The 19,429-nt window shown below is 41.6% G+C and overlaps 1 protein-coding gene across 2 annotated transcripts in view; it reads right to left on the reverse strand.

Annotated features, from left to right (window-relative positions):
• Positions 1-1,195: 1,195 nt before the first annotated feature.
• cdh13 (cadherin 13, H-cadherin (heart)) overlaps positions 1,196-19,429 on the reverse strand; it is a 356,939-nt gene continuing 338,705 nt past the window's right edge. The window contains exons 14-16 of one of the 2 annotated variants that reach the window (XM_013272522.3): positions 15,791-16,009; positions 15,360-15,395; positions 1,196-2,797 (exon numbers count right to left, since the gene is read on the reverse strand). In XM_013272522.3, coding sequence (XP_013127976.1) covers positions 15,385-15,395; positions 15,791-16,009 — 230 coding nt within the window. In that variant the 3' untranslated portion in view covers positions 1,196-2,797; positions 15,360-15,384. The remainder of the gene's footprint in view (positions 2,798-15,359; positions 15,396-15,790; positions 16,010-19,429) is intronic. The other variant, XM_013272523.3, reaches the window with a different exon arrangement.

Raw genomic sequence — 19,429 nt, forward strand, 5'->3', positions numbered from 1 at the left:
AAAAGTAATCAGATTACAGTAACGCGTTACTTGTAACGCATTACTGCCCATCTCTGCTCCCAGTACAGATCAAAATGTTGTCTGCAAATGTGACCGTCCACTGAGACTCCTGCCTGACCTCATCTGCCAACCTATCCATCATGAGCACAAACAAAAAGTTCTGCAAACAGAACTGATTCCTGATAATCCCATCTCCACCTTGAACCCATCTGTCACTCGTCCTGCACACCTCACCACTGCCTGGCTGTCCTCATACATGTCCTGCACCACCCTCACATACCTCTATACTACTCCTGACTACTGCTACCATATGACCTTCTCTATACTTTTCCATCAACACTTTCAACATTTAATCTGCAGTGCTCTTTCTTGGTGTTGAGCCATACTGCTGCTCGCTGCCTCACATTATGTCCCAAGCCAACCAGAAGTTGAACCTGAAATCTTCCCATTCACAGTCACACTTATTCACTGCCCATTTGCTATTTTATAGTAAGAGTGCAGAATGTAATAGGGATCATAGGTGGAATGGAGAGAATAGTAGTTGAATACACAACTCATACTACAGGCAGCAAAATTACTTTTTGCAGTGACCAAGCTGTTTGCAGCTGGTCTGTAGCATCAAACCGATCGTACAATGCATATTTTAATGTCTGTCATTTGAAGCATCATAAATTAATGCCTAATCTTAGAATATTCAATTCAGGTGTCGCTATATATAATTTTTATTTAGCAAAATCTGTTGAGTTGTTGCCCCGATTCTTTCCTTTGACCCCAAAACCCCCAAAAAGCAAAGAGAGAGAATGAGAGCGATACACGCAGCACATTACCAGGAATTTCACTAAGACTGGAAAAGTAATTAAGGTTATGTGCTCTGCCACATATTCTACCGGTCAACCATAGTACACAGATTTCAGATTCATATGATGGACTTCTTTTTTAATGATGAAAAAATCTGCACTTACACTCTTTTGCTTTTGCAAGAAGATTATCAGGTGTTTTTTTTGGTTATTTTTAAGATGACGCGGCTTCCATCCATGTTCATAAATGAGCACACTTTAAGTTAATTTGCCCTAATTAGTAATTCTGGTCCTAAAATAAAAACAGACTAACTGTGAATTTGTGTTGAACAGGCTACAGCGTGTTCTCCCAAGGAGTAAAAAAAAGATTTTCAGGAAACACACAATTTCCAAAATAGTATTGTGGGAATTTCAGTAACGGCTTTATTAAATTAGTGCAAAAGACAGACATAACTCATTCAAAATGTCATCTTTTTCTTTAAGGTGGTCTTCCAAACGGACCCACACACGCTAAGTTCTTTAGATGAGTGCAAGAGAAAAAAGCAGAACTATCCAGCGAAACCACAGCCTTTGTTTTCTTCGTACACGTCTTCTTGTGTCTTGTAATGAGAGACGGAGGGCGAACAGGAGAGGGCAGAACTGACTGGAGACAGAATCGAACCTAAACACAAATGCAGTCATATAAACACGACTCCTGATTCTGCAATTACTCACAGATTTAAAAATAAGAAACAAAAAAAGGAAAGAAAAGAAAAAAAGATGTTACAATAAAATAGTCAACACATCAATAGCATTAGAAATAGTGCCTAAAATTCACAGAAAATGTTTCCTCTTTTTTTTTATTTAACCACTGTGTGGGCGACCGAAGAACTTGCAATCAAAGTACATAAGTTAATCAATAGTATATATTTATACAATGGTAAAAAATAAAATATTTATAATAGTACTTTTTTGTTTTTAAGGTTTACACCGTTACTATAAAGATAGACTGTTTTCCACTCCATGACAACTAATGCAATAAAAACAGAAGCAAATCGAAGAAACGACTCCAGAGAGTTTCTGACTTTGAAGGCTTATGGCTACCACCTCGTCCTAAAAGACAACAACCACTGCAGACAAAGGAAACAGGCTTTGTTCTGTCTGCTTAAAGAGTGAAACAAGATCAAACACAGTCTGTGACCAGAAAAGAAAGAAACACATCAAAAAGTCAATGCTCTTCCCCGACCAGGACAGTAGCTCAGCTTTGCAATGTTTCCTGGTCCAGTGAGAGACAGAGAGAGGTCAATAGATAGACGGGGCGGCAGGAGAGGAGTCGCTGATAGATATCGGAGCGATTTTTCTATTCGTGAGTGGGTGAGGAACAACAAGGGAAAAGAAAACAGAGAGAGCAATGATCGGGAAAGAGGGTGAAAAATAAAAGCTTACCAGATTTCAGATGAGCTTAGGGAAAAGACCGGAGGTTTAAGGTGTGGTTCAACATGAATTTGATTTCTTTATCTTTTGTTTTTGTTACAATATCAATATACATGTTGTTTCAAGTATCTCCTACAGATGTGGCATGTTGCCACAAATGCGCCCAACACCCAGTGTTTGGCTGCCAAAGCGGGAGAGAGGTGCCAAAATGGAATACAATGGAAACTGTAAAAAGAAATGGAATAATCAATAGTGGATGAAGTACAGGAGGGAGATGATAGAGGAGAAGAGAGAAGACTGATACAGGAAAGGACAGATGCAACGAGAAAAGTACATATGAGGAGAAGAAGAAGTGAGTTTAAAAAAACAAGCAAACCAAAAAAACCACAGTGGTGTTGTACAGCGCTCGGTGGGGATTTCCAGTATTTTCTTGTTTGATTTGTCGTGGTTTATAAGACCTCTTCTCGTTCCTTCTTCTTCCTCTTATTTGTCTTCTCTCCTAAGCCTGGGTTGCGTGGGGGAGATAAGTCGTTGCTTTTCGGTGTTGCAAAAAATGACTACAGGAGGTTTCAGCAGGATCTACAGGCCTGGTGGGAGAAGGGATGAGAGAGAGGAGGAAATAAGGCAGAGAGACGGGAGAAAGGAAGGGAAAAAGATAGGAGATACGGTAAAAGTCAAGGTCATCGCCGAACCAGATCAGCTGCAATCAATTACACAGGACAGGTGATGCTATCGCATTATTAAAAATTCAATAAGAAAAGAAGAGAGAAGTTAGAGCTATTCGCTCTTAGGCCGCCTTTAGGCACCATCAACCACATTATTGTCTTTAATGTGAACGTCCACACTAAAACGGTGTCAGTGTGTACCTTCTTTAGCATTCTGGACAGGTCGATCAATACAAGCAGCTCTCCCTAACGTAAGAGCACAGACTAGTATGCCGAGCTTTTGATTTGCCATTAAGAGGCGGTTTCTAGACCTGCTGCTGCTAAGATTAATTGGGCACTGATGTGTATCTGTATAATACTTAAAAGTTTACTTCAGAATGAGTACTGAGGACTGCCCTGAGGCCAAAAATATGATGTTCGACCGCAGCCAAGCCCGAACATCATGACGGGAACCTCAAAGGTCACATGTTGGGTTTGGACAGTGATACAAAGGAATGGGGAGGGTGTAGTCGGGTACATTTTCTAGTAATGTGACAGCTTGTCTCATCAGTCTGGCACAACTGCTTTCAGTGAGGTAGTTTCAAATTTGATACAGCAACGCATATAGTCACATAAATACACACAGCGGGCACACGCACGCACACAGACGCACACTGCAGCATGAAATGTGAAAGTTTATTGATTGCCTCTCTGGCAGCCATCTCCACATAGTCTGCCTTCTATTTCTGATATGTCTGGAGACGGCTGAGTGTTGGATAGAAACCCTTATTCCTGTTTGCCATTTTCGTTATCCTGCCTCCTCTTTTTCTTCCATTACCTCAGTTTTTATCTCTTCTCTGATATAATGTGATTATATATTGGATACGGCATGTTTTGGACAGAGTCTTAGTCACACACCCGTGCTGTTTGAGTCCATTCATCAGCACTTTATTGAATTAAACAGAATTACAAGTTAATAATACTAAACATAGTGTAACAATAAATTAGCTCAACTTTTACTTTTAACACCTGCTCCACTAATCCACATTATTTTGTGTTAATTCATACGAATCCATGCTAAGAAGGGGGATTCTCAGGTTCTTTATGTGAATGTGCACTGTCGACAGAGATAAGCGGCTAATTGGTCCCCTTACAGCCGAGGAAGTAAAATAGAACATAATCAGTATACTGTATATTGTGCCAAATGAAACAAAAACATCCACAGCTCTCCTCTTACTTTCCTAAGCTCCTTCCACCAGAGGAACTCGGCACATTTATTGTCCAAATCTCACATCACTGCACCTTACTGTAGGTCTTCAAAATAGACTTTCTCACCGTCTTTATTACTTAATTGATTGGATCATAAGAAATTGTGTCATTTCTTGTCCCATGTTTGGTTAAATCTTCTAAAACCTTAAAATGCAGCCTGCAGAATGAAGGAGAACCTAGTTCCAGCACACACAGCTGTCTGATATTTTCTGTCTGATACTTTGTATTTTAATAGCTTTAACGTAACACTTGTAGTGTACTTACCTTTTGAAGCTTATACTATGTTTTTTAATAACAGCTCAGTATACTGCACTTTTCCTTACTTAACAGGCTTACCTGTAAACCTTGCCTTTTACTGCTAATCTAGCAAAATGCATGCAACAAAATGTGTATAAAACAACAAATTTGTAGGTGGCAATTTGTCATAGCTAGTTTTTCTTTCTAAAGCGTTTACTGTTGCATTATTCTTTATGGATTTCCATTGTCAGCACATGAGTGGGTGCATGAGTTACGGTCACAGCTCTTGTGTGCTTTGTATAATAAGTTGGCAGTCAGTATCAGTCAAAAAAACAATGCATTTGACATGCCAGCATGCCTTTCAGTCATTTCTCTGTGTAAGCACTCCCTTATCTTTACCTCTCTTTATGTCTCTTTGTGACATTATGAAGCTATCTTGAGGAAAGCGAGCTATAATTGTGCCTAACACTGTAAAATGAAACAGTATCATTCCAAAACATTGAGTTCTGCGTTAGCTGAATATCTAAGGCTTATTTAAAGTACTTGAAGGTACTCGAAACTCAAATACTAGGTTTGCAAGCCTAATGAGAGTCTGACAGCATTGTTCTTTATCTAACAAAGACAAGTAGATGCAAGCCTTGACATTCAATTCAATTCAGTTTTATTTATATAGCGCCAAATCCCGACAACAGTCGCCTCAAGGTGCTTTATAATGTAAGGTAAAGACCAAACAATAATAGAAAGAAAACAGAGAAAGGCCCAACGATCACATGACCCCCTATGAGCAAGTTCTTTATATTATGTCTTATATTTATGTTACATTAAATTTCTTTATTCACACTGTTTACTGCGGAGTGTCAAACATGGATGTACATATAGATGTGTTATAAATATAAGACAGTGTTAACAGTGTAAGTGATATAACAGTACCTTTCACTTCCCCATTTATTTATGTTTACATTCATATTCTTTAGTTCCCCTTTCATTTCTCCAGCCGATGTCATAAAGTGAATCAGTTTTCATCTTATAGTAATAGAAAAAAGGAATACATTGCAGCTCACACCTTCTTTTACCATGAATGATCTATTTAAATATCACAGCACATCACAGATGTTGACTTTGCCATTTTCACTTATGGTAAGTCTCTGTGGGTAAAAGCAACAGCTTAATGTGTAAAGTATAAATTTAACAAGCTGCAGGAGGTGAGAAACAATCAGGACACTGGAGGGAGCAGCAGCAGATTTCCCGGCCTGTCTAATTGCTGAAAGGAGACGAAGGTGACACTAGATTAACTCAGGTATGTCATGGCTACAAGCTGAACACAGACGCACTGCAGCAGCAAGGAGTGAGAAGCATTATAAAGGAAGACAGAAACTGTGTTAATAAGCCTTACTGCGCTCTCCGTGTGTGTGTGTGTGTGTGTGTGTGTGTGTGTGTGTGTGTGTGTGTGGGTGTGTGTATCAGTCAGAAGTTTGGACACACCTTCTCATTTAATGTTTTTTCTTTATTTTCATGACTATTTACATTTTTGGTTCTTGCTGAAGGCATCAAAAGTATGAATGAACACACTGGAATTATGTAGTAAACAAAAAAAGTTGGAATAACTCAAAACAAGTTTTATATTTTAGTTTCTTCTAAACAGCCTTTGCTTTGATTACTGCTTTGCACTCTTGGCGTTCTCTCCATGAGCTTCATGAGGTCGTCTCCTGAAATGGTTTCCAAACAGTCTTGAAGGAGTTCCCAGAGATGCTGAGCACTTGTTGGCCCTTTGCCTTCACTCTGCGCTCCATCTCATCCCAAACCATCTCCATTGGGTTTAGGTCAGGTGACTGTGTGGCACATCACTTCATCACTCTCCATCTTGGTCAGATAGCCCTGACACAGCCTGGAGGTGTGTTTGGGGTCATTGTACTGTTAAAAATAAATGATGGTCCAACTAAACACAAAGCAGACGGGATGGCATGTCACTGCAGGATGCTGTGGTAGCCATGCTGGTTCAGTCTGTCTTCTATTTTGAATAAATCCCCAACAGTATCACCAGCAAAGCACCCCCACATCATCACACCACCTCCTCCATCCTTGAAGGTGGGAACCATGCATGCAGAGACCATCCATTCACCTTTTCTACATCGCACAAAGACACAGGAACCATCATGGAAGGACAGACGTACTTCCAGCAGATAGAAAAAGTTGCTGACATCCAGAAATCCTACCAGTGGCTGGAAAAAGCTGGACTGAAAGACAGCACAGAGGCACTAATCATGGCAGCACAGGAACTAAGTACAAGATCCATAGAGGCTGGGGTCCACCACACCAGGCAAGACCCCAGGTGCAGGCTGTGTAAAGATGCCCCTGAGACAATCCAGCACTGAGACAGCAGGGTACAAGATGCTAGCAGGCAGGGCATACATGGAACGCCATAACCAAGGTTAGCGTAGTATATGGATACATCGGAAGTCTCGAGGTGAAAATGGGAGAAGCCCCCCCGAGGGTGGTCAAGAATGACTGAGCCAAGATCCTGTCGGAGTTCCAGATACAGACAGACAAACTGGTGATGGCAAACTAACCAGACATAGCAGTGGTGGACAAGCAGAGGAAGACGGTCATAATGACAGATGTTATACAGAGTGATAGCAACATCTGAGAGGGGGAACATGAGAATCTTGGGAAATACCAAAGACTCAGAGAAGAACTCGAAGAAGAAGTGGAGGGTGAAGGTAACAGTGGTCCCAGTGGCAATCGGAGCATTCGATCCAGTGACACCCAAGCTCTAGCAAATCCCAGGAACAACATCCGAGATCTCTGTCCAGAAGAGCGCAGTCCTAGGAACAGCAAAAATACTACGCAGGACTGTCAAGCTCCCAGACCTCTGGTAGAGGCGCCCCCAGGGGCAAGAGGGGAATATCTATAAAACATGGTGTAACATTCGTCCTGTAAAGCATCCACGGGACACAGGTGTGGGGACAGCAATACTTTTATTAATACTGTGGTTTTAGGTTCACTGGGACACAGTCACTCCCGCTTTCTGCTGTCACGTCCGCTCTTCCGCCTCCAACTGTCACTGTGAACATATAAAGAGTGACAATCACCTTCACTTCTCAGCACACTTGTTCACCCCGCCCCTGCGTCACCCCTCCTCTGCAGCCGGCCAGAGACCACACCCACGCCACACATGGCTAAGCTGGAAACCTGGTCACTCTATGACTATGAAGTACTCGCCTGAAAGACCACTAGAAGATGTGAGTGCAGCATTATGGACAATGCCTACTGCGACCATCATTAAAACTAACCAGACGATCTACACAATGGGAGCAGTAATCCTTTAGACTTTAGATGCTTGTCTATAAGATGAACAGCCAAAAGGAGCAGAACCCTCCATGGAGAAGAAAAGTAGAGGTCAAGATCAAGGCAGTACAGAGGGAGGTTTGCCAACTATCAAAACTGTGGAAAGAAGTGATGAAGAAAGGAATGCCAAAAAGTACAACAAGCTGCCCAACTCTGAGGTCTTAGGAACTGCAAAACAAAGACTCGTAGCCTTGTATAGCTGCTTGAAGAGGTATACCAGTGAGAAAGAAGCCAGGAGAACAAAAAAGATGTTCTCCACTCAACCATCAAGGTTTACTTGGGTGGAGTGGAAGGAAAACATTATTAGAACTGCCCCACCAAGGCTGAAGACACATCAATAGTGGAAAAGCATATGGAAGAATAATGCTCACATAACAACAATGCTTGGTGTCTTGGTGGATGTGGCTGGAGAAGCCCAATTCAAGCTGACTGCACAAGTCACCATCAAGTTAGTGATTCACCAGGAGATGCTCTGTCACCAGCGCTGTTCCACACAACCCCCTCAGCCAGATCATTAGCAAGGCTGGCTACACATACCCACTATGGAATGGAGCAACCGTTAGGCTCCTCCTCTACATGGAAGCTGTATGCCAGGAATGAATGAGACATTGATTCACTGATCCATACCACACGGATCTACAAATGCAACATCAGAATATCATTCAGAGTGGAGAAGTGTAGTCGGATGATAACAAACTGAAGGAAGGTAGTCGGATCTGACGAGACTGTACTACCAGAAGGCAACACTGCAGACATTAAAGAAAAGCAATAGAGCTGTTTCTGAGTTTGATTTACCAAGATGGACATGTGCCTCGAGTATGAGTATTTTGTAAAATTGGTTCCCAAGAGAAACGCTTATCACCTGCTCCATGTCAGCTCCCCTGATGTAAACAGGGAGCTGTCTCTTTGCCTCCTTATTGCTAAAATTAATAACAGTCAGCTTTCTCATGTTGTTGAAAAAGATTAAGCAAACTAAAAGTTCTGTTTTAACTGTTTGCACCGATTTATCCAAATGTTAAAGCCTGTAGGCAAGGCTCAGTAGTTCAACAGTATATACTTGTAATAATAGTTAGATTCTATGTAAAGTGTGAATAAAACTGTGCACAGTACTAAGGTCCTGGAATCTAAATGTGACACTACCATAATTATTATTAACCTGTAATGAAAGTAAGCTGTAAGAATTCTTTTCAGGGGCTGATATTAATACTGAATTTGCCCGGCTGTGGAAATCAAGCGGCTGGTGTTAAAATTTGCATTACCTTGTCTGGCTTATACATTTTTCTTGACTTTTGCTTCTAGTTTGGGGACTGAGAAGCTCCTACGTGTCGCTGCCACTTACAAGATGTACAAATGTAGCAATAAATCATTCATAATACATGAGGGCTGTCTGATGCAACAAATTCATAATCATTAACTATTTATGAAGCCTTTAAGCATGACTTGCTAATGATCAAGAAATTATTCAAACATCTTTAAAGCAAATACAGCAACGTTTTTGGTGTCCCAAAAATGTCAACACGTACAGTTTCCATGTTACTCTGTGTTTTCTAGTAGTATAAGTTACTTGTCATTATTTATGAATACACTCTGATGGTATCAGAGCACTGATTACAGTACAGTTAGAGCTCAATTGGTTCAAGCCTGTTGTCTTAGGGCACTTCTTCAAAAGCTCTAATGTATCTTTTCATATCTTGGTTCAAAGATCTTCACGGCGTGATTCGGTGAAGGAAGAGATTCAGCCATACACATCTTTCTGGTGTGCGGCCTCTTTAAGGAAAGCTATGAAAAAGTCGTATTTATACAAGAGTAAATAAGCCCCTAAACATCCTGTCTCAGTAGCTGGGAGGAGATTAGTGTAGAGCTAGAGAAGGAAGACGAAAAGTGGCTGTCAGAGCAAAGCGAGGGATCAGAAAGGAGGAATAGTGTGGTCTAAAACCCCAGAAGGATGGAGGTAAATTAGTGGCATCTGGGCTGGGAGTTGTTTGTTGTGTTTAATGATAAATGCCTTGTTTTTACTCCACCCTCTCACTGTCTCTCTCTCTCTCGCCTATACCCTTGGAATTACATCATTACACTTGCTGAAAACACAGAGAAACACAGAGAAAATCTGCGGTTCTCTGCAGTGCATTAATGCAGCTGAAGCTTGTAATCCTGGGAGGAAAAGAGTCTAGCATGCAGTTTGAGCTGGAAGACTTTCCTAGGTTGACTCGGAGCAGGTACGATGAAATGCGGGATTGAGAAAGCAAAAAAAGAGTACGAACTTTGGCGCTCCTTCCACTACAAGTTTTCATTTTATCAACTCATTTCACATAAGCCAAATAAGCAAAGTAAGTCACTCTGGGCCACAACATATTAATCTTCAAGATCCAGCAAAGTCCACACTACCACCACTAAAATACACCCGATTTATATACTGTCCATATTGGATACTTACTGCTTCCAGCCTCACATCATCAACTTTGAACTTTTTTTTCTTTTGCAACAGTGAGGCTGCCGCAGGGAGATACTGCATGTTCTGTACTGGGCACGCAAGTTCACATATACACTGATAGGGGGCAGTGTGGTCATCTATAATAGTATTCCACCTGTGAGTTGCATTAACAGAAGAAATATTCCTTGTAATTCTAAAATTAGGACTCCTTCTTATGAGTCACTTTAGTTTTTGAGTGCATCTGTAGCCTGTGGGGGAAAAAACCTGACTGACATCACTTTTGTGCCCGTTTAGGAAATAGAGATTTAGCACCCTACATCTAAACGTGTATTTGTATGTGCGTTTGCCTAATATATCTGGATGTATTTTCTCCTACAGGACTATAGAATAATACTGTAATTGTGTCCTACTTTCATGGTAATCTTTGTGAATTTGTGTATACAAAGTGATTTTTGTGTGAGTCTGTGGCACAGGGAACTACAAAGAAAGCGTTACAGTGGGAGGGAGTGGAAGTAGGCCCCCGCAAAGCCCTGGGATTTATCTACCAATCCTGCAAGTGCAAACAAAGGGTTGTTGAGCATTAGAAGACACAGTATATGTTGGCACACTGCAAATACAGGCACACACTTGTACTCTGAATTCGTCCAGCGGGGTTACATATATTATGTATTGGTGTGAAAACCAAGCCCAGTGATGCTTTATGTGGCTGAGAGCTGATGCGGAAAGCAAGCCAGGACATGGGGATGGATGGATGGATGAAGGTGGGATAAGTTGAGATTGGAGACAGTTCTTTGCTATATTAAGTACATGCTTCATGACTCTTTTGGTTCCAGTTAATACAAAACAAAGAGGGAAATCTGACATAGAGGTGGTGAGATGATGCAGTTTTCTTTTCTCGTTCTTGTCCATTGATACTATTTCTACCTACTGAACGCTTTAGAGAGAATACTGAACTGAAGGTTAAGATCGCCCTTTCAGATTACAGTCATTTTCTCTTTTTTCTCCTTGAGCGCCACTCAAACACTAGATTGATAAATTACCCTCAGTCCAAATAACTTTTTGCTTCTCTCTTTTTCCCCTTCAGCTGGTTATTCTGACACATTTATAAGTAAGTAAGTAAGTTACTTACTTACATTTATTAGTATATATTTAGTGTAAGAAAAGTCATAAAAAGACTGATCTAATGAATGAATATAGTTACGTTCAATGTAACTTGTCTTATACATTTATTTTTTATGTTGGAGCCTGTAGTGGAACATTTCTTTTCTCATGTATTAATCAAATATTTAATCATATCACATTAGTTATAGTAATATCACTTTCTCACTTTACTATAGTAAGAGCACTCCTGTCACTAGTTTACATGCATGTGGAAAGTTAACACAGTGAGGCCGTTGTAATGGGAGACGTTAAACAGATAGTGAGGCTCCTTCTGCTTATCAGGGATGTAAATGCTTAGGTGACGGCCAAGCAGAAAACAAGGTCATAATTCTCTCTGTGAGGGAGGAGGTGTAGCCCCCCCCCCCCCCCCCCCCCCCCCCGTGAGAGGGGCCAACATGTAAGAGTTTGTGGATGTTCTTTGTCTGTGTTTCTGTATATAAGATGTGAGGGCGGTGGCCACAATTCAACGATGGTCCTGGTGTTTCACTGGGATGCTCTCTCCACATTGCAATGTGTTTATTAAAACCCACTTCAAATCAAGCTCACTGGCTGTGTTGCAGGTTATTGTTAAAATTTCCACAACAAGCCACTTTTGGGTTGGTACCTTATGTATGCCTCTAGAGGTCACCTTTAAGCTTTCCGGTATGGTGTGTTTATGTGAAGGTATTTAAGGTAGACACACGTAATTAGCGGCAGGTGTTGTTGATCAGGAGGAAGCCACCAGTTTGTGACCGCTGCGCTGTTATGGTAAATGGTGTTGGAATAAAGATTTTAAAGGACAAGATAAGTACGGCTGGAGTTATTGGACTGTAGCAAGTTTAATAAGTTGATTCATACCGGTGACATCACGTCACCCCCCGCCAACAAACACCTCAGTGGCTTCAAGCGTAGACTTAGCCTCTACATTTTATTTTCATAATTTCACTTATGTTTGAGCTTCACTGTGCAGAATGACATCTGTGCAAACTTTTGCATTAACCTGATTAAGTGTGACATGGAAAGTTGACTCCACATCATTTTTTTAGGGAAACTGTGCAGTAGTGTTTCCATTGGATGCAGTAAAGATAGCACACAGGTACACTTCTCTTAATCATAGTTTACATAGTTAAACATTTGTTAGGAAGCTGCATTTCCTAGAAGCTTCCTAACAAATCCAATGAGCTCCATCTAAAAGTGGAGACGCCAATGTTCATTTTATGTGTTGGCATGGCTGTCAGAGGTTGCTCAGCCTTAAAACATGACCATAAGCCTTTAATAAAAGTCTAATAATAGTCTCCTCCACACATGCTGAGGAGACAGTCTCACATATTTATTATTTTGACAAATATAGAGTCTTAAAAAATTAAATAGATGATGAGCACAAGGTGTCCTTTAGCAGTCCTGCTTTGATGCCACGGAAACAGAGAGACAAAAATCCTGTTTTATAGAGACACAGTCCACATTAGGAGGCTGGAAAGGTAGAAGATGGTGTATCGTAGCGCCGAAGGACAACTTGTGTGTGTGGCTTTGACATAACGGCTCAAGAGTTAGGAGTTCGCCTTGTAATCGGAAGGTTACCAGTTCGAGCCCCGGCTCGGACAGTCTCGGTCGTTGTGTCCTTGGGCAAGACACTTCACCCGTTGCCTACTGGTGGTGGTCAGAGGGCCCGGTGGCGCCAGTGTCCGGCAGCCTCGCCTCTGTCAGTGCGCCCCAGGGTGGCTGTGGCTACAATGTAGCTTGCCATCACCAGTGTGTGAATGTGTGTGTGAATGGGTGGATGACTGGATATGTAAAGCGCTTTGGGGTCCTTAGGGACCAGAAAGGCGCTATATAAATACAGGCCATTTACCATTTACCATATACATCTGATTGGGCTGTTCTACAGAAAACACTAGCTTGAAAATCAAAAATGCCCAGTTAAGGGAAGCATTTTAATTATTGTGTGTCTCCTGCCTCAGCTTGCCTTTTTAAATGTTTAACAAAGACCTCCGTCTTTCTAAACATAGCCATAAATAAAGTCCACAAATGTAGATATTAAGGTAAAAAACATTAAATACGCTGACTGCAAGCAGTCTGCCAATTCCTCCAGCGTAAACATTTTCCAGGCAGTAAACAGATTGCAGACATATTTAATATAGATACTTCCTCGTTATGTTCACTGACATAACCGCGCGTGCTTTACCTGAAGAAATGATTTGTGGATGCCAATTATTTTATGGATTAAATATTTAGTAGACATGGTTGGGGATTAGGAGAGAAGAAGGATGAGTGAGGAGAGCTGCAGATACAAGGAAACAGAAGAATTAAGATAGCTGTTGTGCCGGCCATGCATTCTGCATGCCTGTAGCCCAGCGAGCAAAAAACAAAGAGTTTAATCTGCACACTTTTATGCTTTCTTCTCCTTTTCCCATTCTTCCTCCTCTGGCTCTTTTCATTTTTCTTCCCCTCATCTCTCTCTTTCGGGGTCAGAGTTCAGTTTGGAGATAAGGGAATTGGAACAGGATACTCTCTGCCTCTCTGTCAGACTATCTGACTACACACTGCAGTGATCAGTCCCCTCTATCTGTCCCCCAGCACAGGTCTGTGTGATGAGCTTGAGCAGAAGTCATCTCTCTGAGCTCCCGCAGTGTGTGTGTGTGTGTGTGGAGATGTTCTGTGTCTGAATTGGTGGAACCTCTGTTGCTGAGCTGTAATACTGTCTCAGATTCCCAGTAGGGATACAGACACACACACACTTTTCTTGTTTCCTCTCTGTCTGTAATCTTCAACCTCCAGCTCTGGGGTAACTCCACTGTCTGCAACGTGTGTTCTGACTACACAAACGTACTCCGGGCCAAATGAGCGGATCCACACACAGCCTCCGGAACAAGCATCCAAGAATCCGTGTTCTGGAGAACCGATTTGGCTAATGAATGCCACTGTCTATCACTGCACTAGTTACAGTAGAGTAATGAAGGCTACTGTCGTTCAGTGCAAAAAGGACATCTGTGGCAAAGACTCTCCTAATATCATCCTTGGCATGTCAACCAATTAGAAGGCTTTCGAGTTCAGACGCATGTTTGTGGTACCATGGAAACCCCATATAGGAAGCTGCCTCTGAAAAAGGAGTCGTCTGTGAAAAGCAACCTGACTGCTCCAGCTGGGATAGTCTCAGGATCACTGCCATAAAACTTTCCAAGAGGTGGCTGTTTGTCCTTGAACGCTGATGCAGCATCAGCTTATGATTAGTGTGTCGCAGTGAAACCGCGACTAATGGCCTATCAACGCTGTCGTGCGGCATGCTTATGCCGCTGCTTGCTACATGCCATCATTTTAATTTAATACTTTGTGTCCTGTGAATCACGAGTTGAAGAAGTTGCAGGTAACTGAGTGCACATAGCTGAATCAGAAGAAGATGAGGAGTGGGTGCAGGCGCCGCTTCAAACAATGGCTTCCATAACACGTAACAGTTATCTGTTGGGAATGAGTATTCAGAGAAAAGATATGCATCCATAGACAGATTGATCTATAGCCATAAGAAGATCACTGAGTCGTACTAGAAGCTAGAAAAAGAAAAGCAGAGATGCTGCCCACAAGCAAAGGATTATGGGGAAAATGTGGCTAAACAGAGACGCACAAGACAAGTGGTACAGAAAAAACTGTGGCAGAGGAGGCTGAGGGAAGAGAGTTTGACAGGATTGACAGGAGATGAGAAAAAGGGAGGAAAGATGTGTTAAGATCAGTAGAAGAAGACGGGGAAGAGAGCTGGGAGGACAAAGGGAAGGATGGCTGTGATTTGTCGCACAATCAGAAGTAAAACATTTTACAGTCAAACACAAATTAGCAGAACAAAGATGGAATAATTACAGCTACTCATCTTTCAGGGCTGAAATTCCTTCTCCGTTCCTCCCATCCATCACATTATTTTTTTTTACCCTCTCATTCCTCATCATCTCCTTCTCTCGCTTTACTCTGTCACCATCCCTCCTGCTGTAGACAGCCGCCGGCATACAGCGAGCTCGCCTATAAACTACAGAGAACCAGCCCAGACAGAGCGAGAACGGGATCTGGGGCCTTAAAGATGCAAATGATTTTTCTTCTCACCAAACTAGCTGTTGGATGTCCTCCATTACGTACGTGCTGTAAATGGAGAAGGCTGAATTATTCATACCATCACTTGGCTTAAATGAGATATTTAGAGTAAATTCAAGTTTGACTTCCTTGGGAGCGCCTTAGGCTTGTAGGCAAGAAATATAGAAACATGAAATGTACAAGACACACTTGTGCATCTTGAATTAAATTATGTATTCTTCCCAGGCAAAGAATTCAAATCCTTTTTCTTTGCACATGAACATAAGTGCAAAAACTGCTTTGCTCCTAAATAAAATGATGCTCGATGTTTGTCTGCATTGATTTCGTACCCAAATCTGCACTGGAATCAGCAGGAATTCACTTTTGAACTGAGGAGAAAATAAAAAATACACAAAAAACTCGAGTTTTCTGTTGTTGTGGGAGTTAGTTCCGATGGTACTTACAGAGTAAGGTGAGCAGGAGTGTTGCGAGCGGCACAAGAAACCTGGCATGATGGGAGTGGGCCGAGCTGCAATGCATCCGGTTCTTATTACAGATGCAAACCTGAACCTTGACCTCTGTATTATTGGACAAAGGGGGTACCCCTGAGTCCGTGATGAGCAACGGGAGTTGGTAGTTGTCTTTCTTCAGACTGCGCAGAAGCATGATTTGGGAGTGCGTCGCTGTGGAAGACAAAGAAAAAATTGGATGGGGTTCACAGTTATGTCCATCTTCGCTACATAAACAGCGAGCTCCTTTGCAAAGCACAACTAAATATGTGTGTGTGCTACAAACACAAAGTAACCAGGTGCAAAGGCATTCCTGACTGAAGCAATGGAAATTACCACCATTTAAGTTGCATCAGATTCATTACATTTTGTTGCATCATACTTTAAAATTCCTCAACAGACACAACAGAACATACTGAAACTGGTGCACTTCATGCTGAAATGTGTCACAATATGCATAGCAACACATTTTACCTGTCTGCCAGAGCTGAGAGCTCTAAAACAGGCAGGTTTAAGAATTGTGTTTATTTAGAAAATCTGTCATTTAACTCTGTGCTCAAAATAACGTTATGAGCCAACACTAAGCAGTAAACGTTCTTCACACAAACCCCCCACAGATCAATATGTTCAGATAGGTTTTTACAGTTTTGTCACACTCTGATTTGTACATGATGAATAACAAACTGAACATTCGGGTGGCTGTAAACACCTCGAGGTCTTCCTCTGTACAATCAGACACAACAGGACATGTTGCTCCCTGTACTCAGATTGGTGAAAAGTTACAGAAAACCTTCCTGGCAATAAATGACCCGTCACGGTCCCGAGTCCTGTGACTCAGTGTTTGGTTTTTGCTTATTAATATTGTTTGTTTCTGTTAGAGTCTGGTGGTATTTGATTAATCTTTAGACCTTTGGTTTTGTTTCTTTGCCTTTCCTGTGCTATACCTTTCTTGTTTAGTCTCAAACTCTCTATGCTCGTGCTTCTCCTGTGTCTTCCCTATCAGCCTCCTGGTCAAGTCTTCATCTCCGTGGTTGTCTTGTGTTCCCTGTTTTACTTTGGTAGTCTCGTGTCCTGTGTTCAGTGTTCTGAGTCTCATTATGTCAGATTAGTCCCAGCTGTGTTTCCCTCCTGTTTCCCATTCTTGTGTATTTAAGCGCTGTGTTTTACGCTGCCCTTTGTCGCGTCCTACCCTCACTATGCTGTTTTCCCTCCGTGTTCCGAGCCAATTCCTAGTTCTCAGTTCCTGGTTTGTTTTCTAGAGTTTCTTGTTTCTAGTTTAGTTTTGTATTTGATGTTAGTTTTTCCAGCCAATAAAGCAGCCGCTTTGAATTCACCTTTTTGTGTTCGAGTCCTGCCACACAGCTGATCATGACTTCATGTAAAGCCTGACACCATTTTCAGTTTTATGAACTGAACCAGAAGATGTTTGCTTCCTTGACTGAACAATGGTAGTTTCAGTGGTGCAACATTCAATTCTCTCACAAGTACACATTTGGGTTGTGGTTTGGTGACTGTGAGTGCCATAGCAGTGTGAGGAAGAACAATTATTATTATAATGTTGCTTTTCTTTAGAGCTCTGAAGTGTCATTCATCTTTTATCTACATTTTAGGGCATTGAAGGTTGGAATGCTTCCAATTAGGGCAGTAGTGAAGTTGTTGTTGTAGACTATGGAGCCAACAAAACTGAGTCTAACAGGCACTATCTTAAAGTGTCTCTTGGGAGAGCAGTGGTTGGGGATTCACTTTGAGATTCTGGGTCGGTTCTGTATGAATTTGATCAGTTGCATTTGTTCATGTGCATGACTGCAACATAGAGTTCCTGAAGTTTCCTACAGCTCTCGTCCATGCTTTAGGTTATCCTCTGCAAAATAATAATACTGCAAGTAAAAAATGTACTGCTACACATCAAGGATCCTGGAAGTAGGGCCATGTGCCCTTGTCCTACATTCTTACGAGTCATTTCCATCAACTCTGAACAAAAGCAGGTAAATATAAAACAGAGGACTGGGATGTTCTAATGCTGAGCTCTCTGTCTTTATCACCACTTTGATGAGAAAGAACAGCTGACACGCTGCTGCAGTTTCCAATGGAAACTTTATTAACTTGTATCTCTTAGAGATTATTTTGTCTCTAGTGTGGACATCGCTTCTAGGTCTGAAAAGCAAAGCCAGTATTGAGGTGCCATAAATCTACATTCTGTTTCTTCTCTTGTGGTTGGAAAAAGAAATCAAGTCGAATTAAATTCTGTAAGAAAACAGACATCGGCTCCCTTTCGTTGACCTCAGCAGCACTTTCTTGATGAGTTTATGGTTTCAGGTGATAGTTTTAAATCTCACTGGATACAATGTGATGTTCATTTTGTCAATTATAATTCTCGTTAGAGAAAAAAAGAATCAGTATTTCTTTTTTGACAAATCAATGACAAAAACAAAAAAACCAAGACATCCGTTTTTTCTCTATGTTGGTCAACGTTTGTTGACTCACCACATCGTAGCTTTGCCCATCTTTTACACTTGCTGGTTTTGTAAACAATTAATTATTTTTCAATTATAAGATAAGCTATTTTATTCCCAGCCTGCCTTCTTTTTTGACCCCCACCCACGTCCTAAATGAATCCAGAACCTTCCAGCCTTTATTTCTGAGAGTATTTTTAAAAGTACAAAGAAGGAAGTTCGTGCACTTCCCCCCCTACTTTGTTTATGTGTCAGCTAATTATCAGCTATGAGGCATATAGAAAGATAAACAGTTTTAACACACGATACTGCGCCGCAGAACGAAGAAAGGACGGGAAAGGAAGGGATTGGGCCAAAGTGTGACTCTAAGCAGCACAGGTGGTGACTGACTGATATGTGTTTTTCCCCCCTGGGATAACAGCAGCTGTGCACTTGCTGCAGAGACTGTTCATAATTTCAAACATACAAATCCATACTGACATCAGCCCTCAACACTTTCCACACACGCTGAACTTTTCCCTTGCAGAAGAATATCGAAAAGACCATTAAAGAACTTCAAGGTTTGCAGATTGTCCGTGTGCTGGATTCAAGCAGAAAACTTATTTTAGTCTGTTAGCGTTTTGATCCTTGCTGACTGTAGATAGCCTTGATGATGAAGTTAAGTTGCACAACTTTTACTGACTTCCATCAGAACACTTTAAAAGAGAAATTTAAAGTGAGGAATACAGAAAGATATTCCATAATATCTCTGCAAGCTTTTAATTGTAACTGCATTTGTCTGCGTGTATCGTCGAGACCCCTCCACATAAAAACATCAAGCTGTTCTTACACTGGAAATATACTGCCAAGGCAGAGCCACGAGCTCTCCTGGTGCTGCGTGCACACAAACAGAAGCACACACAGGGACACAGCTGAGATGAGCACAGCGCCAGTCTATTTCACTGGGAATGGGTTCTTTCTCTGCTGGCCCTATCTGTCTCTTCCAGCGGTGGTGATTGAGGAGTGTCTGTACCCCCCTCCTCCGCTGTCAGTCACAGCTAATACCTCTGGGCAGGTTTTAGCTCTGGTCTGTCACTCAAACAAACACAGACAGCACTGTCGGTCATGCAACCCTGATTCAATGTCTTGGTTGTCTGTCTAG

Source organism: Oreochromis niloticus, linkage group LG7 (assembly GCF_001858045.2).
Source record: "Oreochromis niloticus isolate F11D_XX linkage group LG7, O_niloticus_UMD_NMBU, whole genome shotgun sequence".
Classification (NCBI taxonomy): Eukaryota; Metazoa; Chordata; class Actinopteri; order Cichliformes; family Cichlidae; genus Oreochromis; species Oreochromis niloticus.